Below are 22,841 nucleotides of genomic sequence, written 5' to 3'. Positions count from 1 at the left end.
CTAATTCAAACAGAAAACAAATATCTACAAGCACAATCCGTGCTAAACTAATTACCCCACGCTTCGTGGGCTGAACTCCACCTTATCCCTCCATCTTTCCAAGCCCATACAGGCCCACCTTAGTCCACCTTCCTGATCGGCCGATTTCTTATCGGCAAAGGATTGCCGATTGGGAACCTGGCGCATTCACCCTGAAGCGAAGTAAAAGCTACCGACCGATTCCACATTATAGCACCTTTTGACCGATTCCCATCCGTACTTCTTCGACTTCTTTCCTCCTTGGCGCCGATTCTACTGATGACGAAATCCGGCGTCAACAGTTTTATAATTAGACTATATTTAATACTTCTAATTAGTATCCAAACATCCGATGTGACAGGTACTAAAGTTTAGGAGGTGTTACCCAAACACCCCCTATACCAATCATCAACTGAAGAAACAAGCTATCACTATTCACTAGGCCCCATTTGTCCATTTGCAAGGGAATTCCAAGGAATCATGCTTATTCTTGCAAAAAATCGTGTACGCTTACGAGAGCGCCTCAGCTCCGAAGGAAAATGAACCAGCTTTTACCAGAGGCGGTTTTAGTCAAGCAGCAATAGAAAATCATCACACGGGTGAAGGAACGAGCTAAAAGAAAAATCAAGAAAAACGAACACAAAAGGGACAGACAGTGGGGCACCACTAGGCCGCTACGTGTACAACAAGTTATTCTTCCCCAAATCCACAAAGTCAGAGGGCGCACTCGCACTCCCCCGGTTGCTCTGCCTGCGCACACGCACTTTCTTTCTGGTCTCTCACCCCCCTCATTCCATTTCGAACCACAAACCAAAACCCCCCTCTCCCCTCGCCTCCGTCCCGGATCAAACGGCCACCGGAAAATCCCCCCAAAAATAACAACAGCGAGCTGTTCTTCGTCAGGGTAAATTCGGCAGAACCCTAGCGGCGCCCTCCCTCCCTCCGTCGATCGGCTCCCCTCCCACCCACCCCGCATGGCGACCAACCCCTCCTCCGGCGCTGACGCGCCCCCGGCCCCGGCGCCGGTGCGGCTCTCGGCGGCGGCGCAGGCGGCCGCGATCCAGCCTTCCTCCCCGCGCTTCTTCTTCTCCTCGCTGGCGGGGACCAACCCGGCCTCCCCGCACCGCCGCATCGCCATTGCTGTCGACCTCTCCGACGAGTCCGCCTTCGCCGTCAGGTGGGCCGTGCAGAACTACCTCCGCCCCGGGGACGCCGTCGTGCTGCTCCACGTGCGCCCCACCTCGGTGCTCTACGGCGCCGACTGGGGCTCCATCCCTGTCTCCGTCACCGACGAGGCCGACGCCGCCGAGGACGCCGCCGCCGCCGCCCAGGGCGGGCCCACCGAGGAGGAGCTGCAGAAGAAGCGGGAGGAGGACTACGACGCCTTCACCTCCACCAAGGCGCAGGACCTCGCGCAGCCGCTCGTCGACGCGCAGATCCCCTTCAAGATCCACGTCGTCAAGGACCACGACATGAAGGAGCGCCTCTGCCTCGAGGCCGAGCGACTCGGCCTCTCCGCTATGATCATGGGGAGCCGTGGTTTCGGTGCCCACCGGAAGGGCGGCAAGGGGAGGCTTGGGAGCGTTAGTGATTACTGCGTCCATCACTGTGTCTGCCCAGTTGTGGTTGTTCGCTACCCGGATGATGCTGCAGGTGCTGGTGGAGATGCAGCTGGGGCAATAGATGAGCTGCACACTGTGCCAGAGGATGAACCTGTGTACCACGACGCCCCTGAGGTGCAGAAAGGTCTGCCCCCTTCCTTTGCTTAGCTCCACAGTTTTGACTTTGCATGCTGATTGGCTATTTTGCCATGAAGAACTTTCGTGAAACGATTAAGCACAGAAATATCAAATATGGAAGAAAATGTTAGTGCAGAATTAGCTGTTTCATACTTTTTGTTAACAGTGACAAGCTTGATGGCCTAGTATTGTTTCCTGGTAGTCTTGCTGAATCAATTAACTTGCTTCAGACTTCTGTAAAATGTTAACAGTGCTGGTAGTCTCTATTGCTAGATGTTTGGCGCTGGCGGTTCTCTTAGAATTGTACTGAGACAATAACACTGTGCTGCAAACTGCAGAATTGTACCGAGACAATAACACTGTGATGCAAACCGCATATCTTCGCTGATGGTCTTTCATTAATATGCAGCTCTTCTATCCGTTCTTAATAGAAAAACATTATTATGCTTAGCCACTCACGCGAGGTACAGAAAATGAAATATTTTCTCAATTTAGAAATTTGACCTTCTGCAGAGTAAGCACAATAAATGAATATAGCAGGCTCTGCAATTTCCAGGATAGTAAGCATACCTAGGACACTGGTAATCAAAACTGTAATGTCAATACCCAAGGCTGGTGTGGGTGGTGGTGGTGTAGTATCTCTACTGAATACTGATCTATAATTCAAAATGGCAGACTATACTTTCCGGTTGGATGCTTTGCAAATTTTTCTCATAGATACCTAGCCTAAATTTCAATTTGATCAAAGTAGTTCAGGATTACTTGCTCTCTCTTTAGAAAGGCCTAAAATGATAATTTATTTCCTTGTCACCTCCATTGAAGGCGTTCCCACTTCAACATAGTTGCTTTTTGGAAGGTTTCGTCTAGGGATGTAGACAACTAAAATTCATCACATACTTCCAGTGTAAAGTATATTGATTACTTGTGCTTCTGATGTAGACAATTAAAAATCATAACATACTAGGGATGTAGACAATTAAAAATCATCACTCTAATTCTTTGCGCTTCTGATGGATTATTTATGTGACACCTTTATCATATCTTTGGTATCAGTATCCTTTCCTTTTGTCCTTTGATACATTTGCCCTGATAAGGGCCCCGCCTATATGTAATTGCCTTGAGGTTACCTGTTACTCTTAGTCGTATCTCTAACCTCATTTCTTTTGTTGCCTTGATGATATCAGTTACTTTCATCCTCTCTTGTTGTTACTTCTTCCTAGCTGCATTGCATACTTGCATAATAACTGCCAATGACACTAAGTTACTTCAAACGACGCCTCATTTCCCTCAGATTACTGATTGAAGCATTATATCTGTCCATCTTATGCTTCATTTCTAAGTGACCTCATAATGGATGTAGTTACTATTATCTGCTAGTCTTCTTACCTGGTTACATTGTTGTTTGATAGAAATTGATCTGGACTGGGGGCCTCTTTAGTTCATCGGCACTGTTGCCGGTTGACACACTTTTTGGCTTAACATTGTGAGCTTACCAGTGGGCAAATTGTGACAATAGGGTATAGGGAGTTTGGCATGTTTTAGTAGCAGAAAAGTATAGCAACAAACCAAAAAAAATTCCAGGACTATGATATTTACACATTTGAACTATATGATGTGCTAAATGCTTTAGTTTGGGCTAGAAATGTCCTAGTGGTTTCTAAGTGTTGGCAACTTGTGATGGTTTGAGATACCAAAGATGCTTTGTTTGTTCTGTTTGTGTACATTAATTTGTTATCATATGCAATTATCCATCTGAACAAATCACATTTCATCATATTTTTGTCTTACCTCCTGTAGTGGTGCCTTCCGAATATATTTTGATTATATGGGTTGATTTTGAGAAAATTCTTTCACGGAGTAGAATGCTGGTGCCGATGTATGATGCCATTTCTTAAACATCTATTTTGAAGGAGCATTCTGCATTAGCATTTTATTCACTTTTGTTGTTTCATCTATTTACAACTTACATTCATTTGCTATCTTGTCTAGTATGTTGAGTGTGCCTGTTTGATATAAGCATAACCAGTTCCTTCCTCGTATTGTATGCCAATGCCAATTTTCCTTTTCTTGAGCCTTGTGCATTCATCCGATAATTATGCCTTTCTCATACTTGCCTGCTATCTGCCTCTCCTGTGCTGGGGAGCTTTGCTTGTTGCCACTGGATTTTGGATTTTGATTCCGCTGTTTTGGTGCACAGCAGAAAACTGAGGCAATGGCATGGAGCTGAAGCACAAAGGAACACATGCAGCTTGTGGTGAGAGGATCCTTGTGTATTTGGAAGATGCAACTGGCTGTTTATGTTTGCTTCTATGTCCACTGCGTATCATAAACTGGGTCCATCAGCAGGCTGCTTCCCGTTTAGAGTTTCATATTGGAGTCCTAGATCATCGGAGTCTTTGTCGGTTTGCTTGTGAGATGTTCAATGTAGAGTACACTTCCAGTGGGTTGGAGCTGTCTTATGGTTTACGGATGCTTATGCTGGGCTCCCGAATCTATCTTGTTTTTGCAAAGCCAGTTGACGACCGTTGTATTCTCTCGTCGTTGTCTACACGGTCATGACATCTATTCAGCTTGCTACTGTATTGGATGCTTGGTTAATAGAGGACCACTATTCTGTATTTACTGCTTTGTTGGAAAGAATAATTGTCTAGTTGAGCGGTTTCTGCTGCTAAAAGCATGAGCTTGTGCTTGCGTGTTTATGTTTGTAGGAGTATTTGTAAGACTGCTTTGTGAAGAATTCATTAGAAATAAATTTGTCAAAACAAATGCCATGTTGCCATTTGCCATGCTCGATGCCCCGATCCTTGCGCGATTTGCAACCCAATCGCCTGTGTTGCAGCCATGTACACGTCAGCATTGAACTTTTCGATTTGGCGCGCCCGCCTCGCTTCTTTCCCTCCCTTTTCCAAGGGAAAGAGGCGCGACCAAAACTCCAGGGCGGCAGCAGGATGCTCGGCGGAGCGAGGGGGACGGCGTGAGGCGAGGTGAAGCATCGGCTCGGCCGGATCGCCATCGGGTGGGGCGGCGAGCCATGGAGGAGGGCCTGGTGTCTGTGGACAAGTTCTCCGCTGGCAGCCAGGCCTACTTCCTGACGCACCTCCACCAGGACCACACCCGCGGCCTCGCCTCGGCGGGCGGGTGGCGCCACGGCCCGCTCTACTGCTCCCCGACCACGGCGCGCCTCCTCCCCACCCGCTTCCCCGGGATCGACGCCTCCCTCCTCCGCCCGCTCGCCCCCGGCGCCTCCGCCACGCTCTCCCTCTCCTCCCCCACCTCCGACCGCCCCCTGTCCCTCCGCGTCACCGCCATCCCCGCCCTCCACTGCCCAGGTACGTTACCCTCACCCCTCCCCGGCTCCCCCTCCTGATCCGCACACGGCGGGATGGTTCTGAATTGCTGATCTGCGGCGCGATTCGGCGGCGGTCTGGTCCCTGCGCTCAGGCTCGCTCATGTACCTCTTCCGCGGGGACCTCGGGTGCATGCTCTACACGGGGGACTTCCGGTGGGAGCTCGGGTGCGGCAAGGCCCGGCGGGCGAAGCAGGCGCTTCTCGACGCGCTCGGCGGAGATACCGTCGATTTGCTCTATCTGGACAACACCTACTGCCACCCGTCGCTCAACTTCCCACCGCGCCCCGTCGTCGCTGAGCAGGTCAGTCTCGCTTAAATCAGCGTGATGGATTGATGATTGTGCTGATTTATGTCCTCGTTGCATGATGGTTCAGTTTGACGAACCTGTAGGGTCCATTTCCGCGCTTACTCAAACCATCTAGCATCGAGGACGGCTTCAATTATTTGCAAGATAAATTCCTGCGAAGCACTAAAGCCTGAAAGTCATCAGAATTACTAGATACACATACACTTAGGTGCACGTTTCAGAGCCTATCGTGAGTTGTCAGTGAGAAATGGCTACAGCTTAATTTATTTAAATCTCTCTAGACTCAGCTTGAGCATGCATTCATGGTTCACGAAGCTACTCATATTTAGTAATTAGCGTTTCCTTAGAAGATCAGTGTAGCTTGTTGCTACTCAGGCCAAAATGTCACTGTGAAAAGTGAAGTCCAATGTGCATGCGTTGGTTGCTATTTGCCTGCATTAGACAGCAGGAAGAGAAGCCACTAAAATCATGCAGTTCATCATGCGGCTAATTGAGCATGTATTAGGGATGCTTGCCCTACTAGTGCTGCCATTGTGAACAGGCCACCTTCAATAAGACGTCACTAGCAATTTGTAATCAGATCGTCAGGGCTTATGTTTTTGTGTGCTGAAATGAATGCACTGTGCTGGCCAAAATAGAAATCAATTTAGTTCACCATATTGCGATTGCTGATGCTTATGTTTCTTAATTTTGAAATGCAGATGGTCAATATTATTCGAGCACATCCGAACCATGAAGTTATCATTGGTGTTGACACTCTTGGGAAAGAAGACCTCTTGCTTCACATATCCAGAGAACTACAAACAAAGGTTGTAGCCTCTTCTTCCCAATATACTAATTCCATGTATTTTCCTTAGAGCCTTGGTGGCGATGCATTTCTTTTGAGAAATAATTGAAATGGCATTGGCAGATGTCTTACTTACTGATGTTCTATGGTTCAAAGTTAACTTGCTTCAGTATCAATGTTTGCCCAGATCAGCCTATGTTTTATCTATTTCTCTAAACATTACATGTTCAGCTTCCTAATTCTGAAATGTTTTCTTTCAATTTTTCTATCAGATTTGGGTCTGGCCCCAGCGCCTACTGACAATACACCTTCTAGGAATTGATGAAAACCATGAGATCTTTACCACGCAGACCAAATTGACTAGGATCCGTGCTGTTCCAAGATACAGTGTCACCATTGAGACTCTTGAAGCTTTGAATGAAGTGTGCCCCACCATAGGGATCATGCCTTCCGGTATTCCTTGGCTTTTGAAGAGCAGCGAAGGAAAGGCCATGCCCAAGGGTAGATCACCAGCAAAGTCTGTCAGGTGCAAAGGGCGAGACAAAGGAATGGACTATGATCCCTTGTCACCACCAAAGCTGTTTGACAAGGATTCTTACACTTTGCCGTATTCCGAGCATGCTTGTTTTTCAGAGTTGGAGAACTTTATGCAGACAGTGCGGCCATCAACAGTCGTAGGAATTGTCAGGACATCATTCTGCTACGTCAATCCCCTTCATCACTTCAGTCACCTTTGTTCAGACAGTGGTGTTAATGATGACGGGACGCCCATAAAGAACAAGGGCAGAGATACTGATAACTTAACACCAAAGAGAAGGCGGAATGGTTCGGCGACCCCGGAAGAAACGAAGGTCAGGATCTCCAGTTCAAGTCTGTATAGAAGCAAAGTTACAAGGAAGAGGAAGGAGGGCTGCGGTGCAAGGATCGATGACGCTGAAGAACTCATCGGTGTCGCCTGAGTTATCTCTCCGCAAGTAATGTTATGCTTTCTTTTGTAAAGATCAACAACTGGCTGGTGCAAGGTTTGAAGCAATGAGATGGGATGTGCTGTTCAAAGTCCAAACTGAACGGCTAGCTGTTCTGGAATCTGGATGCAGTCGCGGCGTCTGTTCCTTAGAAGGTTGTAGTTCCTTTTGTGATGTTGTCCAATAGGTGGATTGCTGAAAGCTCGTATGCTTGTTAGTTGTACTGATACGGTTCATTATTCTGTATATATACAATCATCGAAAGCGAGTGGAACCTGTAAACAAGCTGCGAATTTCGGAGTTTTGGACTGCACGGCTTCAACTAGTCTGAGAGGGTCCCACGTGGCTTGACCTTCTTGGTCTATTTTTCTCTCAGGTCCTGTCAACGCGGAGTCAAGTCTGGAGGTTTTCGGTGATTACACGAAGAATATTGGTGGGTGCCGCAGTAAAGGTTTCGGTTCTGCTGCCGTTGTCGAGTGGAGTGGTGCGGCCGCGTTGATATTCTAATCCAACTTTATTTTTCTTTACTTTTCCTTTTCCCACTTATAGCCTCTTAAGACCGTAATCTTGTATTTTTCTGGTACATCAAACTCGCACTGGTTTGTTAAAAAAAAAAGCTGAGACTGAGAGGCCGCTCAGCGGCAGCCCGGCCCGAGCTGAGGAAAGGAACCAACCGTTACTCATCTGATCCGGTCCCGCCCAATCTCCACGGGGAGTCACCATGACGATGCTCCCCACACCACACCACACGGCACACGCCCGCCTCGCCGCGACCACTCCCACCCCTACCAGGTCGCCACCATGGCCGCGCTCCTCCCCTCCTCTTTCCCCTTCCCCCACGCCTCCTTCCCCAACCCCAAGCCCCACCAACTCGCCACCCCCGCCGCCGCCGCCGCCACGAGGCCCGAGTCACCCAATGCGTCCCCGGCGCCCAACCCGGCCAGCGCCCGCCTCCGCCGCCTCATCGCGCGCGAGGACCTCGCCGGGGCCGCGCGCCTCGTCGAGCGCTCCGCCTCCCGCGACGGGGAGCCCCCCGACGTGTACCTCTGCACCAAGCTCATCCGCAACCTCTGCCGCCGGGGGCGCACCTCCGACGCCGCGCGCGTGCTCCGGGCCGCCGAGACGTCGGGCTCGCCCGTCGACGTCTTCGCCTACAACACCCTCGTCGCGGGGTACTGCCGCTACGGCCACCTCGACGCCGCGCGCAGGCTCATCGCGTCCATGCCCGTCGCGCCCGACGCGTACACGTACACGCCCCTGATCCGCGGCCTCTGCGACCGCGGCAGGGTCGCCGACGCGCTCAGCCTGCTCGACGATATGCTCCGGCGCGGGTGCCAGCCCAGCGTCGTCACCTACACCGTGCTCCTCGAGGCCTTGTGCAAGAACAGCGGGTTTGGGCAGGCCATGGCGGTCCTGGACGAGATGCGTGTCAAGGGATGCATGCCCAACATTGTTACCTACAATGTCATCATCAATGGCATGTGCAGGGAAGGCCGTGTTGATGACGCTAGGGAGCTCTTGGACAGGTTGTCCTCTTACGGATTCCAGCCTGACACTGTCAGCTACACCACCCTCCTGAAGGGCCTGTGCGCTGCTAAGCGGTGGGACGACGTTGAGGAGCTCTTTGCTGAGATGATGGAGAGGAACTGCATGCCGAATGAGGTGACTTTTGACATGCTGATTAGATTCTTTTGTCGAGGAGGTATGGTGGAGCGAGCGATTCAAGTTCTTGAACAAATGACATGGCATGGATGCTCAGCCAACACTACCTTGTGCAATATTGTCATTAACTCTATTTGCAAACAAGGCCGAGTTGACGATGCCTTTAAGTTCTTAAATAATATGGGTTCCTATGGGTGCAATCCAGATACCATTAGCTATACTACGGTGTTGAAGGGCTTGTGTCGTGCCGAACGATGGGATGATGCCAAGGAGCTTCTGAAAGAGATGGTCCGAAAGAATTGTCCCCCAAATGAGGTGACATTCAATACATTTATCTGCATATTGTGCCAAAAGGGGTTGATAGAGAAAGCTATTATGCTTATTGAGCAAATGTCAGAGCATGGGTGTACTGTGGGTGTTGTCACATACAATGCTCTTGTTAATGGATTCTGTGTGCAAGGACGTATTGACAGTGCCCTAGAGTTGTTTCGAAGCATGCCCTGCAAACCCAATACCATCACATATACTACTTTACTGACAGGCTTGTGCAACGCCGAACGGTTAGATGATGCAGCAGAACTCATAGCTGAGATGCTTCGTAGAGATTGCCCTCCAAATGCAGTGACTTTCAATGTTCTTGTGAGTTTCTTCTGTCAAAAAGGATTTCTTGAGGAAGCAATTGAACTCGTTGAGCAGATGATGGAACATGGTTGCACCCCTAACCTGATTACATATAATACATTACTGGATGGGATCACCAAGGATTGCAGTTCAGAAGATGCCCTGGAGTTGTTGCAAGGCTTGGTCAGCAAGGGAGTTTCGCCAGATATAATTACATTTTCTTCAATCATTGGTGTCCTCTCAAAAGAAGATAGAGTTGAAGAGGCCATTCAAATGTTTCACGTAGTGCAAGATATTGGAATGAGACCCAAAGCTGTGGTGTATAACAAGATACTACTTGGGCTCTGTAAAAGATGTGAAATAGATAATGCTATTGACTTTTTTGCCTACATGGTATCTAACGGATGCATGCCCAATGAATCAACCTACATTATACTTATTGAAGGCCTTGCTCATGAGGGTTTGTTGAAGGAGGCCCGAGATCTACTGAGCGAGTTGTGTTCAAGAGGAGTTGTAAGCAAGAACTTAATAGAAGAGTGGCAATAAGGTTGAAGATCAAGCTGGGCATACCCTTTTAGTCATGATGAATCAGAGCACTAAGTGCTTATTCGTTATCCACAGTAAAGCAGATTGATGGCTGCCTTCTGTGCTTCATGTAGATGGTTGTTTGAGGGCCCATAATCTCGTATGAAGGAATCATGACAATGTGAGTTTCTGCTTAGGTTTATGTACTTATGCCCTGGGAAATATAGTTTCCGATTTTAGCTTACTCTTATACCAAAAAATTGTACACAGTGTCATATATTGCCAAAAGCATTTTTTATTTGAATAGGCTTAGGCTGTAGAAATCTCACTAACAAGAATAATCTTGTTCAGGAACCTTACTTCGAAGTGTCAAGACTCAAGACCAACGAGACCAAGAAATGAATCCGGAGTAAAGCACAAGCAAAGAAGTTTGGTGTTCATAGATTTATACTGTGGCAGTAAAGAATACAATCCACTTTTTTTACTTGACACTTTTGAGTTTTCAACTAACACATTGACTTGTTAATCTGTAATGCATCATGCTTGTCTTCAATGATTTTGGGCTTTTCTTTCATGAGCTATGGGTATGTGTCCTGTTGCTTTTCCCTCCAGGGCTGTGTGAGACAGTACCTTCTATTTTTATTTCATTTGCCGTTCAAGAGCGCAGATGACAACATTCCTCACTGAATAATGTTTTTACCCAGGTTTCTGTAACTTAAAATTGGCTTGTCAAAGAATTATTGGAATATAATGTCGTCTGGATGCCCTTTTTTGACTTTAAACAGGCAGGTGTGCTCTTACGATCTTCGTCATCGAGAATTTGTATGCTGTAAGCTTTTTAGCTTCTTTTTGGGTTGCTGTAGGTTTATGGCGTTATTTTTTTACTGGCCTCCTGGAACATCAGAATCTATCACACATGCTTTATCCTCAAATAGCTAAGTCTGGTATCAGATTCTAATGTTATTCTATGTTTCAATAGGTGATTGCTGGCTATGATGGAGATGTGAGAAACTAATTTTAACAATTCAAGATGCAACAGACCCAAGCAAGTGGGTGGAGGAGAAAGGAGATCAGGGACCTATTCTGCAGGTGAGCTCATAGTTATGCAGTAATATTTTATTCTTCCACTTAATCACATCACTTAAATTAGTTGGTAAACGAACATAGAAACCATTGAACCGCTAAAGATTAAAACTGAAGAAATTTCATTGCCCAGGATCTAGTGTTATCTTGCAGGTACTGAGGGAGACATGGGTGTCAACGGAGTAATCTTCAGAGCTGGGTTCTGGATGCATCTGCTTTGACGAAGTTCATTTTCAGCACTGTCAGGAAGAGTAACAAAGTGGCGCATGACTTGGGCAAGCATGGCACGGCGCTGGAGATTGGTGAGATGAGTGTATCAAATGCTGTATCCAGGGTTTGTACTGAACTTGGTTATATTTAATTTTAAGTCGCATCCCTAATGCAGCCTGAAATCCAACGCGTGATGTACGGCTGTACCTGCCACTGAAATGAATTTAGAAATTCATCTTTTTGCTTATTTAACTGAATTCAAATCCAAGTTAGTACGGCGCTCAGTTCAGAACTGTGGCTTGACTCGTCTGGTAAGATTTCTATGATCGAAATACCTTTGCTAAAACCAGTGTAGTTCTCAGTCGATGAATTGCTGAAGAAAAACTGCATTCAAATATACTGATAGTACAAGATGGTCAGTCAGTAGTCACCCCAGAATCCTAGTATGACTACGGCGCAACACAACTTTGACATAACATAACAAACTTGTCAGCCAAAGTTATCTTACATGGACAACGTAAATTAGAGCATCAACCTACTTCCTACGGGCTACGGCCTACGCAAACAACTGTACAAGGCTCAACAAAGTAAAACACGACCTTTTATTGTTTGTTCACATCGCCCGTGTACCGAAATGACAAGGCAGCCCCAAAGTTCCTCCTCTCCTCCTCGAAGTCATCGTCCGTGTCATCGCTGGAGCTGGACTCTGGATGAACCGTGGAAATAGCTGGGCACGACTCATGGATGCCTTTGGCTATGCAGCCTCTGGTCGCGAGCATCTTGACCTGCCCAGCATGGGAGATCTCCACCACGACCTTGCCATCATCTGTTGGAAGAGGCTGCTTCCAGGGCTCGCCATCCATTCTCATGTAAGCATGATCGGCTGCACCTCTGAGGAACTCGAATCGAACACGGTGAGCCTGCCCATGAAAAGAAATTCAGTGTTCATGAACTAGCTTTCTTTGAATTGAGGGGTTCGAACATGCTGAAGCAAAGAGGTTTGACTGAGCTCCAGAATGGAGCTTTCAAATTTTCCGTCCTGCTGCTTGCATAGTTGAACACTTGAACTTGCATTTGAGTTCTAAGTTCTAACTAGTTTTATGCGCCACTTAGGCCCATCTAATGACTGATAGGTGATCTGGTAGCAATGCATGTGGGGGTGGATGGGAGAAATACAGCAAGTAATGATCCAGTCTGCAGTAGCAAACCTGAGCAAGACGAGTTCCATGGCCTTTGGGGGATAGCAAGACAAGCCCATGCCAAGCATCTTTGAAACCCACAATCTCCAGAAGGCCATCATCCACAAGTGGAGGCATTACCAAGTCTCTCTGCAATGGTATATTTCACATGAACGAATCAAATATGAAATTGAAAATCTTCGCGTACAATTTTTGTTTTGTGGAATAAATCGAGTTCAATGGTATAAAAGAAGTGCTGTAGAAGAATGTCAGTAGCGTAATGTCTTAAACTCACTTTTCTTTGCTTCCTCTTACTTGGTGTTCCCCAAGGGTTTAGTCCACCAGAGAAGCTGGGCAAATTGAGACAAACAATGGACCGGATACTGCATTTGTGTTAAAAACTTGGTCAGAACATTACAGAATAGTATCTGACTCTGAACTCTGAAGAAGTAATCTGACATCATGACACCAAAGGCAATCATCTGAAAATATTATAAGCATCTAGTGCTTCTACCGTGATGTGTTCAAATTAGAAAGATGGCGCATAAGACAACCATGAGGATTATATGCTACAGCATTCTCTATTCTATAATTGAAAGTTCAATGTTCCATCAGCGCTCAGAGTTGAGCACACAGCATCCAAAACTCTTCGGCATGCTCAGCGTTTGTTTACTATTTTAAAATATTGAGTTGGTGAATGGTGATGGTGTGGCCTATCAACACCACTTTAGGGTATTTTCTGCGGATTGGTTTACATATGCATATGTGTGAGCCATCAAATAAGTTGTGGCCAATATGAATATTTTGGGCTTCATGATATCTGTTGAAATTTTACATGCAACTTCTAGAATGGGTAGGGTTGAGTTGTAGTACTTGTTTTGAGATCAGATAACAGACTGATGCGCAGGAATTGAATATAGACAAGGAAGAGCACAGCAGGCTTACCTCTGCGGAATTTCCAATGTTTCCCATTTTCCAGATTTCTTCATTATCTTTACTTTTGAAAGGCAAGCAATATTCCTGAAGCCCAGTGAAAAAAAATGACAAAAGTGGTGTGAGCCGACTACAATGTTACTCCTATTAACAAACCATGACCTTTTTTTCAATGAATAGAATAAATACCAAATTTCTGAACCGTGACTTGTGACTAATATTCCTTTTCACAACACAAGACACTTTCACAGCCAAGTTAGTGCCACCGAGAGAATTACCGAGACATCGGATGAAACAGAGAGGCACAAAACCATCCTTGTGTGCATGCCAGCTTTAAATATGTTTTCTGCAATAAGAACAGCAAGGAGATTGGTTTCTGTACGGCTAAAAAGTGTACGTAAATCATAAATGACAATGAATCATAAGGAACAACCAGCACTAAGAAAATAGAGAGAGTACAGCAGCTTACTTCACCTGATTGGACAACTGATTCTGGAACTTCTCTGGATGCAGTTTCCTCTCAGAATGAAATGCATAAGACACTTGAGCATCCATTCCTGTTACAGAATAAAGAGTCTTTCAAACTGCCACTTTAGCTAAGGAGAAAGTTTCTTCTGTCCAGTTTACAAAACGAGCCAAAAATCAATGTACTGACAAGCAACCTAAAATGTAGACCTTTTTAGAACAAGGAACTTACCCATGCTGAAGTAATTCCAAAATCCCCCACGATATGTGTAAGAATATTCCTGGGAACACCGCGAAAAGAGTATACATAAGAAATGGCATGGCATAATTCAAAAGGTTGATTTTCTCGACATATTTTTGAAAATTAGTTCTTCAACTTTTCTCAAATTCTTTTTGACAAGATTTTTCTCAGATCCGATAACTAGCATTTACGCAACTCGGTTAATGAAGAGGGTAAACATATAGCACAAAACAATTATCTACTCAGGTAGATAAAAGCATGAAAACCAAAAAAAAAACTCATGTATCATTCAGCAAGCTGAACAGATTAAACAATCATTATGTTCTATTCAACAAGTTGAAAAGATCCCAATTAAATATTCTGAAATCCAATAAATGAAGTACAGAATAGCACGAGACTACAAGCAAAGCATATTTTGAAGAAGGAATGATGTTGTTCTTAATGCATATCAACATATTAAATATTAATCTAATGCATATCAACATGGCACTTGAAATATACCAAAGGTGATGGATCATATTCTTCGAGAGGAAAAGGGGTAAGCAACAGCTGTGTCCAAAACGAAAGGCAAAAGGTAGATAATTGCAGTAACTATGCTACATTAAGGAAAAGAAAAGGTAATGTCCAGCATTGTTACCATATCTTGTGGATCTGTCTTTGGCACACGGCGAAATGCATGCAAAGAATGAGGCAAGTCTGGAGGTGCAATTGGATCGCAAGGAGAACCTTTTGGGCTTTGCATTCTCATGACAATATGCCAGCTGAATAATTGTAATGAGTGATTACCGGTATTAGTCAACATCCATATACCATACAACGATTTCATACTGAAAGATAGCAAAGCTTTTAAAAAAGCAAACCCACCTATCAATGTTCATCTCTCTTGCTTCTCTTACCAATTGAAGAAATGATATGACAGAATCTTGATCTGTTCCAGGGTTTCTCTTCCCCTGCATATTAATTGTTGATATTATTGACAGCCAGTCATAAGAAGTATTCCAAAGGAGCTAGCAGCCTAACAAAAAAGCTGGCTTCACAAAAGGCAACATAAAGAGGACTTTCCCACCCACCACCAGAAGAAACAGTTGCTTATCCAACAGATGACGTAAAATTCTATGGACTTACTGAACAGCTATGAAAGTTGAAAAATTACAAGCGAAGGAGAAAATAACTACATAATATTTCGTCTCTACATAAAGTTATATGTGTCAAAGCAGACCGAACATAAAAGGATCATACAAGTACAGAAAACTGCAGTAAAGATTGTCTAATAGGAAAAGAAAGATTGTATTGGTTTTAAACTTACCCATCCAAAAGAATATGGCAAGTTGTTTCCAGTTCCCAGTGGAACAGTAGCAACAGGAGGTGGATGTACTAACTTAAGATCAGATATAACTCCAAGCAACCAACCAGCCGTTCCATCACCTCCAGCAACCTAATAGTATTTCCACGATAAAATAGACACATGTTAATGCTATTCAAATAAACAAAAAGACAAAATAATGGTATACAATACATATTAGGAAGAGATCTTGCTATATGAAATTGCCTGGTTGCACTCACTATTAGCCTTAGTCTCCTATGAATTTCAGAAGCAAGAGCATCACCACCGTGCTTGAGCCTTTCCAAGTTGCTATATAATTTGTGCAAGACCTTGTCTGGAGCTTCATCAAGCAGATCAAACACCTGAATTTTACACAGTTAAGGACTGACCGCAAAACCATAATTTGATTTACTGCTGTAAAAAAATGCAAGATCAATGTGATACCAAACAAGCATATTTGCATAAACAGACAAGGTCTACCTGAGCATGGTTGAGAAGCTTACGGTATGTGACAATTAAGTTACGTCCCAGCTGGCCACCGCTTTTTGTGTTGATAAAAACAATAACAGGGCAAGTGGGTATCTGAGAAACATGCTCCACTGGAGACTCTGGCACGAAAATATAAGTTGGGATGTAGAATTCTTTCAGCATGTTATTTCTGTCAACGTTGTTCTCCATTGAAATCTGCAACCTGCAATATTCATACTACGTAAGAAACATGATTATACACTGTAAGGCTAAAGATTCTAAAGTGTGCTCTGACTTCTGTTCTTTCACCGGCAAAAAGCAAGCTGGTAAATTGCAAACACAGCACTACATTTTTGGCAAAGGGCACGATTCTGTTCTATTCCAAGTAAGTGGTACATGCTTCAGAATGGGCAATACAAAACTAGGTGAAACTGAAAGTGGTTCATCGTCAGCTGCTTTGGAAAGAACCAGCGCATGACGTACATCCCTTCAAAAGCACGATAACAGATGGCTGTCGCTGTCAGTCTGACAACAAGGCTTGCTGCCAATTATCTGAAGGAGAAATTGCTGCTATCGTTAATCTGCCAATAAAATCGCGTCACCTGCCAGTATCCTAGAACAATCTAAAACAAGTAGCCATAGCTGATTTTCTTTTCTGCAGAAAAGGTAGCCATAAATGACCGAATCATTTCCTTTCGAAAGAAGGCCCGAATCATTTCATATCAATCAAGGCGGTCGAATTAATGTGAGCAATCAGCCCGATTAAAGTCAGAATCAGACCGAGGCGACAACTTTGTCGAAGGCAAACCACAGGTAGAAACACAGCCAACACTATGGATTCGAAACAAATGCGCTCTACTCAGCCAGAATCAAATCATTGTCGAAGAACACGTCGGAAAACCCTTTACCCTTACCGCGCCAGAGCAGAATCGCGCTCCTATTTGCAGAGGTATTCAGGACTCAAAGCAGCGCGCATAGAAAAGGAGGAGACGAAACCAAAAACGGGTTGCCTGTGCAGAATCACGCAGAAACCCGCGCTATTACCGCATAAACCAGGATTCGAAACCTCACGAGACGGATTAGCAGAGGATTCAGCTCCGGGACCGCACGCGCGCTCACCTGGGGGTGGCAGGGAGAATCCGAATCGCTTGGGGCGGACGGCGCGGCGCGGAGGCCCTAAAAGCGAGCGCCGGCTTTGGGGGCTCGGTTCGGGGGCGAGCCGCGAGCGGAGGGAAGGAATGGGAATGGGAGCCGGGAGGGATTCCCTTGCGCGTGCGGTGTGTGTTGTCCTTGTGTGGTGAGCTCGAGGAGAGGGAAGGGGGCAGCTTGAAAAACAGACGGGTGAGCTGAGCCCAGGGCACGGGGGGATGCCCGAGCGCGTGCGGTGGCTTATAAGCGGGTGGGCGGGCCGCGCGCCGCTTGGTCCACGTGCGGCGCCGACGACGCGTGGCTTCTGTTCCCGGCCCACACCCACCGGGTTGCGCTGCGTGCGGGCCCAACAGAATGATGCAGGTGCGGTGCGGGACCGTTGGAATTGGAACTTGGTCGGTTGCTTTGCTTGCTCAGCTGCTCCTTCTGGTGACGAACAGATGACCGCAGCGGTTGCCGTGTCCGTCTGGCATGTGGCCCCGGAGCGGCGTGGGGCACCCGTGTCAGGCTCGTGGAGTTGGTTAGGTGCTGACCCTTTTGGCTTTTCCTTTGGACGGTTGTAGTAGTTGGCGTCGCCGGCGGAGCAGCTCGTTCGTTTGTCCTTCGGCTTTGGCAGGACGTCCCGAGTGGCCGAGTTCCCGACCCCCCGGGGTGCGGGCTCCCTCTGGTGGTCGCGATTTTTCCTTTCCTCCGACGAGAACGCCGCGAGCCTACGACACTTTGCAGCGATCGCGAGGGAGGACGCGGAGCTGCGCGCCGGCGACGGGGTACGTTCCCTTTTTTGTTTTTGTTTCTCTGACGGCCACGCCGGCGGCACCGTGGTGTGGGCGCGTGGGGCGTCGTTGCTCGGGCCGGGCCGGGACAGGCCGGACCAGCGGAGCAGAGCAGTGTCCAGGAATCTCGTCAGGTGATTTGCCGGCAGCTCCACGTGACACCCGATCGTGTGTACGTGCGTCTGAATTTCATGCCTTTCCAGGGGCGGCGGGGTACGTTCCCCGTGGAGAGCTTGCCACTGAAGATTAGACTTTGGAGATGTTACACGTGTTTTGATCAGATGGAATTGGTACCCTGCAATCTCCGGGCGTGGAAAAAATCTCCGTGGCCAGGAAACACGCAAACTGTCACATCAGCTGCGTCGTTGCATACTTGCATGTGCATGGTACTACGAAAAGCATCCAGCAACGACGGCCGCCACGGTTTTACCATGCATTAGCTAGGCAAAACAAACAACCACGATGCTCACAACGTCTCAATAATCGCAACGAGATTATCCACGGATAGAACCACTTGGGGGGCGGGACTTTAGTGGTGGCCCGGAGTCGAAAAATTCTTATTCGCGAACCGGATGATAGAAGAGCGAGCGCATCGAATAATCTGCTCTGGAGGTGCCCTTGTTCACAAGCAAGAGGGAGATTCCTCGCGATGTGACGAAATTAAAGCATCTCCGCTTTTTTCTCACGCCCGCCGTGCACCGGTGCTGACCTGGTGCTCGTATAGAAAGGGATCGGAATGTTCAGAGGTCGAACATCGTTAGCTGCCTGAAAGGTGCTAGCTGGTGCCGAAAGTTCGTGCCGACAGTGCGGCGACATCGTCGTGGCTTGATTTGGTGTGCGGCAGATGCCCCAGCCCGGTCGAGCGCGTGCATTGGACTAGGCTAGGCGGCGGTTGGTTGACGATACGGCGGCCGACAACAGCCCGATAACGGACGGACTTTTTAGTCGTTTGATCGCTCAACGGGGTGAACTAGTTTCGGTGGTTTGTTTGTGTGTGACCAAGGCTCTGTACAATCAGAAAAGAGGCTCTGTACAATCAGGCCCACTGAGGGCATCTGTGTAGATGGGCCGACCGGGAACTTGGGCTTCCACGTTCCACCATGAAGAAACTGGCCTGTGGGTCTATGTCTTGGCTGGGTGCGAGGCTTGCGGTTGCGGAGTTTCATGCTCCAATCCTATCTGACTTCCGGAAGCTGGTGTTTGAGATTCGTGCAAATATTTTCATCCGTTGGATATGCTTCCTCTCCCCAACCCTACCCCTCTCTCTCACCCACCGCCGCTGCCCACGAGCGCCGTCACCGCGCCGTCCACCCCGCCGCCGTCCATCGGCCGCTGGCACCCCGCGACCCGCCGCTGTCCGCGAACGTCGGTAGCCTCGCGTGGCCCGCCGCCGTTCGCGACTGCCGGCCGACCCACGGGCGCCGGTCTCATCTGGGACGCCGCCGCCGCCCGGGCGGCCGCCGCTGCCGTCGGGCGCCGCCGGGCCGTCGGATGCCATTGCTAGATGCCATTTTTTTTTTCAAAATGTTGATATCGTATTTGACAAATGTTGAATCAATCTGCTAAAAATATTGAAATAGTTTTGGACAAATGTTGAAGGTAGTATTTTTTAAATGTTGATCTAGCTTTTCAAAATGGTTGAATCTGCAATTTTCGATATGTTGATTTATTATTGGAAAAATGTTGAAATCTTATCTATTGAAAGGTTGAATTCAAATATCTAATTGGGCCTAATGAACTTTAAGCCTTGTTGCTTATCTATCTTCCGTGTGCTATATAGGAGATCCCAGTTTCATGTGTGGAGTATTTTTTATCTTAGTGATTTGCGGAAACAATTTTCCAAATAAACAAATTATAAATTTATATTTGTGTAGTCATTTGAACTGGCTATACTCAGCGGAATTTCCCAATGTCCTTTTTTTGCACGGTGCATCTTAGAAAAATCATAACATTTTCATATGAACTCAGAGGGAGAAAAAATCTATTATAAATATAGAGCTGGAGGAGATCTATGAATTTGTAGCTCACATATTTTTTTGAAAGATCTTGAAGCAAAAATAATCAATAAAATGTTTATTTGTGCTCCCTTCATCTTAAATTACTATTCTTTTTTACTTTTTAAAAATCAAAATGAATAGTATTTTGGAATGGAAGGAGTAGCTATGAACATTATATTGATTATTTTGGCATTAAAAGGAATGTTTCTAACTACAAAGTTGTAGATTTCATCAAGCTCTATAGTTTGCATACTGATATACATATGAAGGGGGAAAAAATCAGGAACCCAAAATTTGCAACCCAGATTGCTTTATGACTTGTTCACCCTCAAGTTCCAAAACTGGAGTTAGACATGTTTATGTGGATTAATTCGAGGCTAAATTTCGGTTTCCTCTAGTCAGAAATTTAGAGGGTAATATTAACCAGGAGGCACATCTCCGTGCTTCTCACAAAACTTCACTATATCCATTGGAACACAAGGCAAAAAGATTAAAAAGATCGTTGGTCAGTCAAAATCCTACTGTATATGGATAACCGAATATTCCAAGTGACCTCCATTGGAATCATAAACATCTCCTTTAAATTATGTTTCACTTGGCCCGGTGCCAAATTGCAAAAAAAGTGAATCGACGACACTTCCACGAGTTACACCTCCGATTCACCCGTCGAGCGACATTCCCAAGGCCGTGCTGCCCGGGCTTGCTTGCAACTTATCAACTTCGTTCTACGGTAGCCAAAGCTATAAGAAGGAGCGAACCAGACCCTCTTCCCAGCACCAACTCGAGCTTACGCACATTCCTTTCCTTCTCCACGCCGACACGCGCGCAGCGAGCATCGCAACATGGCCAACCACGGCGCCGCCGCCGCTCTTCTGATCGCGTCCCTCCTCGTGTCCGTCGCCCTCGCCGGCGCCGCCGGCGCGCGCAGGCCTCTCAACGCGAGGATCGCGGTGAATCGCGACGCGTCTCGAGGTGGTAGAGCCACACATGTTTCTCTCTGACCTGTGCATGCAGTCTCTCTCTGACCTGCGGCAAAATTTCCTTGCAGCTTACGTGGTGAAGCAGCAGGAAGATGCCGCGGCGGCGGTGCCGTCGCTGAGCTGCAGCAAGGTGCACGGGGTGCAGGAGGAGGAGACGTGCTTCTCCGTGGCGCAGGGCGCGGGGCTGACCCAGGACGACTTCCTCGGCTTCAACCCCAACATCAACTGCGCGAAGGTCTTCGTCGGCCAGTGGGTCTGCCTTGCGGCCACTGCCGGCGGCGCCTGACGATGACTTTGTGACGATATCTCTCGTCCTCTGCGTACCACGCCATCGAGCTATGCCTACGAATAATGAGGAGGTTAATTTCTCTTGTGTTTTACCTCCATAAGCAGCAGCCGAATGCTATGCTAATTGAGGTTGGCGGCTGTGCCTCGCTTTATTTCCTGTGTTTCTGGGGTGACGCATGTGTCACTCTGCCGTCTGCAACAGATTTTAATTTGCATGGAAATGTGGTTCCATTCCATCAGTTGTCTTGTGTGTTTCGTTCTGACGTCGTGTGCCGTGTGCGTGTGCTCGCTCTTAATTTCTTCCATCGTGTATGCCCAGCATTATTACACCAAAATGTTGGACGATCGACCATCTAAAGTTGCTGAATAAGTACGTTCTACGCTTTAGAGTTCTATATACTGTGCTATTCTTCAAGTTAATACACTGTGCATCTTTTTATCAATCGTGTATGGCCAGGAGTATGTAACAGTGCAAAGTTTCACTTTTCACAAAAAAACACAAAGATTGTTCAATCAATCTAAACTGTGTTGTTCCACTAATTCAGTTACATTGTATTGTTGTCAGGGAAAAAAGCCCTCGTCTCTCCTGTTTAAAGTCACCCTATTGTTCATCAGGACTCGATTTTTTCTGTTCGTTTTGATCCCCAGAAAGAATGCAATGAGCAGGCCAGAGCACCCAGCTCCTGGAAGCTAAAAAGTACACAATGCTAGACTATACCTCTTTTACGGTATACAATACTAGACTATACTAGTGTTCAAAAATGACTAATATAAACATCCAACGGTCAAGATTTACTACTAAAAATTTCACCTATGGTACGGGAGTAGTACAGGTAGTATAAGGGTATCATGATAAAAGAACACAAATGTCATCAATATAATATTTTTTGACACTAATATAAAGTCTAAAAGATCATTCCATTTGAAATTGTAACAATTACTAAATTATCCAGTAATGAACGTAGTATCGTGCGTAAAAAAGCTCGCAAGTGAAGGGCTACTTTTCACACGTAGGCTAACATGTAGTCTCATTAAAAAATAACCGTCAGAACATAATAGTGGCAGAATGGCTTGATAAATTGTATCCTAATTAGCTACTAGCATTCATGCTAGCCACGGCTGCATAGGATTGATAAAAGATGTTGGGATGAAATAAACTGTTCTCAACGGAGTTTCATTTCAGTTTCAAAATCCTTAGTAATTGTGTAGGTTAGGTTTCGTATTGATGAAACTCAACTCTTCTCTGTCGTTATAAATTTCATGCTACGTTACTATTATTTACTTGTCATTTTCTTTTAGTAATAAGGTTGAAACCTGTATTGATGATGAATTAGGAAGCTCGGCAGGCCACAGGCCCACAGCCATAACAGACCCCACCACCACTACTCGCATTACCAACGTCGTAATCCCCGCCATGCTAGGGGTCGACGATGACACCAAGCCAGCACACCTAACAAAAGAAAGATCGTTGCCAAGCCTGTCACCATTGCTCTGGTATCCAAACCAATCAATAAAGGACTCAACAAATCAAAAATCCATGCCGAGAGGGACGTCAACATGTTAACGATGTTGAGAGAAGAATTTGACTGATACCGGATCTCAGGTTGACAATGAAACAACTTAACAGGGTGGATGGCATCTCAAGCCACCGTTCCACCAGAGCTTCAGCTAGAACTGCCTTGGTCCTTTTTTCCCTTTCACTTGATTTTCTGATGTCCCTGTTCCACCAATTAATGTCTTGATGGCGTTGGCGTCCATCTTGACCTTGGTGAGTGGATG

At 46.5% G+C, this 22,841-nt stretch overlaps 5 protein-coding genes across 13 annotated transcripts; 4 read left to right on the top strand and 1 right to left on the bottom strand.

Annotated features, from left to right (window-relative positions):
• Positions 1–744: 744 nt before the first annotated feature.
• Positions 745–4,519, top strand: LOC101764207 (universal stress protein PHOS32). 2 transcript variants are annotated; one of them, XM_004970140.4, is made up of 2 exons: positions 745–1,764; positions 3,955–4,519. In XM_004970140.4, the coding sequence occupies exons 1-2, from the start codon at positions 993–995 to the stop codon at positions 3,963–3,965; spliced, it is 783 nt and encodes a 260-aa protein (XP_004970197.1). In that variant the 5' UTR covers positions 745–992; the 3' UTR covers positions 3,966–4,519. The 2 variants fall into 2 exon arrangements, with proteins under 2 accessions (XP_004970197.1, XP_004970198.1); XM_004970141.3 differs by having other exon boundaries at positions 750–1,764; positions 3,958–4,519.
• Positions 4,520–4,658: 139 nt separating this feature from the next.
• On the top strand, positions 4,659–7,527 carry LOC101763812 (5' exonuclease Apollo). The gene is made up of 4 exons (XM_004970139.2): positions 4,659–5,086; positions 5,199–5,407; positions 6,115–6,222; positions 6,473–7,527. The coding sequence occupies exons 1-4, from the start codon at positions 4,789–4,791 to the stop codon at positions 7,157–7,159; spliced, it is 1,302 nt and encodes a 433-aa protein (XP_004970196.1). The 5' UTR covers positions 4,659–4,788; the 3' UTR covers positions 7,160–7,527.
• A 363-nt stretch (positions 7,528–7,890) lies between these two features.
• On the top strand, positions 7,891–11,513 carry LOC101785962 (pentatricopeptide repeat-containing protein At1g09900). Of its 7 annotated transcripts, none has more exons than XM_022826788.1 (5): positions 7,891–10,154; positions 10,325–10,557; positions 10,678–10,762; positions 10,953–11,062; positions 11,190–11,513. In XM_022826788.1, the coding sequence occupies exon 1, from the start codon at positions 7,967–7,969 to the stop codon at positions 9,992–9,994; it is 2,028 nt and encodes a 675-aa protein (XP_022682523.1). In that variant the 5' UTR covers positions 7,891–7,966; the 3' UTR covers positions 9,995–10,154; positions 10,325–10,557; positions 10,678–10,762; positions 10,953–11,062; positions 11,190–11,513. The 7 variants fall into 7 exon arrangements, with proteins under 7 accessions (XP_022682523.1, XP_004972201.1, XP_022682522.1 ...); XM_004972144.3 differs by having other exon boundaries at positions 10,678–10,802; XM_022826787.1 differs by having other exon boundaries at positions 10,325–10,762; positions 11,210–11,513.
• Positions 11,514–11,632: 119 nt separating this feature from the next.
• On the bottom strand, positions 11,633–17,226 carry LOC101763139 (diacylglycerol kinase 5). 2 transcript variants are annotated; one of them, XM_004970137.2, is made up of 13 exons: positions 16,995–17,226; positions 15,888–16,098; positions 15,647–15,769; positions 15,390–15,518; positions 14,948–15,033; positions 14,721–14,844; positions 14,075–14,123; positions 13,852–13,934; positions 13,656–13,723; positions 13,390–13,464; positions 12,740–12,827; positions 12,475–12,594; positions 11,633–12,186 (listed from the first exon to the last, which is right to left on the bottom strand). In XM_004970137.2, the coding sequence occupies exons 2-13, from the start codon at positions 16,083–16,085 to the stop codon at positions 11,869–11,871; spliced, it is 1,461 nt and encodes a 486-aa protein (XP_004970194.1). In that variant the 5' UTR covers positions 16,086–16,098; positions 16,995–17,226; the 3' UTR covers positions 11,633–11,868. The 2 variants fall into 2 exon arrangements, with proteins under 2 accessions (XP_004970194.1, XP_004970195.1); XM_004970138.4 differs by lacking the exon at positions 16,995–17,226 and adding an exon at positions 16,790–16,958.
• A 3,364-nt stretch (positions 17,227–20,590) lies between these two features.
• On the top strand, positions 20,591–21,404 carry LOC101762732. Its single transcript, XM_004970136.2, has 2 exons — positions 20,591–20,766; positions 20,843–21,404. Exons 1-2 carry the CDS (start codon positions 20,637–20,639, stop codon positions 21,058–21,060), a joined length of 348 nt encoding a protein of 115 aa, XP_004970193.1. The 5' UTR covers positions 20,591–20,636; the 3' UTR covers positions 21,061–21,404.
• Positions 21,405–22,841: the final 1,437 nt, after the last annotated feature.

This window comes from Setaria italica, chromosome V (assembly GCF_000263155.2).
Source record: "Setaria italica strain Yugu1 chromosome V, Setaria_italica_v2.0, whole genome shotgun sequence".
NCBI lineage: Eukaryota > Viridiplantae > Streptophyta > Magnoliopsida > Poales > Poaceae > Setaria > Setaria italica.
This window is presented reverse-complemented; position numbering and strand designations above follow the sequence as displayed.

Bases quoted from the DNA above. Each gene is read 5' to 3' on its own strand.
- LOC101762732 (XM_004970136.2), top strand. From the start codon at position 20,637: ATGGCCAACCACGGCGCCGCCGCCGCTCTTCTGATCGCGTCCCTCCTC. The intron at 20,767-20,842 runs GTGGTAGAGCCA...ATTTCCTTGCAG, and splicing joins GAATCGCGACGCGTCTCGAG to CTTACGTGGTGAAGCAGCAG.
- LOC101785962 (XM_022826788.1), top strand. From the start codon at position 7,967: ATGGCCGCGCTCCTCCCCTCCTCTTTCCCCTTCCCCCACGCCTCCTTC.
- LOC101763812 (XM_004970139.2), top strand. From the start codon at position 4,789: ATGGAGGAGGGCCTGGTGTCTGTGGACAAGTTCTCCGCTGGCAGCCAG. The intron at 5,087-5,198 runs GTACGTTACCCT...CCCTGCGCTCAG, and splicing joins CCCCGCCCTCCACTGCCCAG to GCTCGCTCATGTACCTCTTC. The intron at 6,223-6,472 runs GTTGTAGCCTCT...TTTTTCTATCAG, and splicing joins CCAGAGAACTACAAACAAAG to ATTTGGGTCTGGCCCCAGCG.
- LOC101763139 (XM_004970137.2), bottom strand. From the start codon at position 16,085: ATGGAGAACAACGTTGACAGAAATAACATGCTGAAAGAATTCTACATC. The intron at 14,845-14,947 runs GTGGGTTTGCTT...ACAATTATTCAG, and splicing joins AGAGAGATGAACATTGATAG to CTGGCATATTGTCATGAGAA. The intron at 12,187-12,474 runs GTTTGCTACTGC...TTTCATGGGCAG, and splicing joins ATGGAACTCGTCTTGCTCAG to GCTCACCGTGTTCGATTCGA.
- LOC101764207 (XM_004970140.4), top strand. From the start codon at position 993: ATGGCGACCAACCCCTCCTCCGGCGCTGACGCGCCCCCGGCCCCGGCG.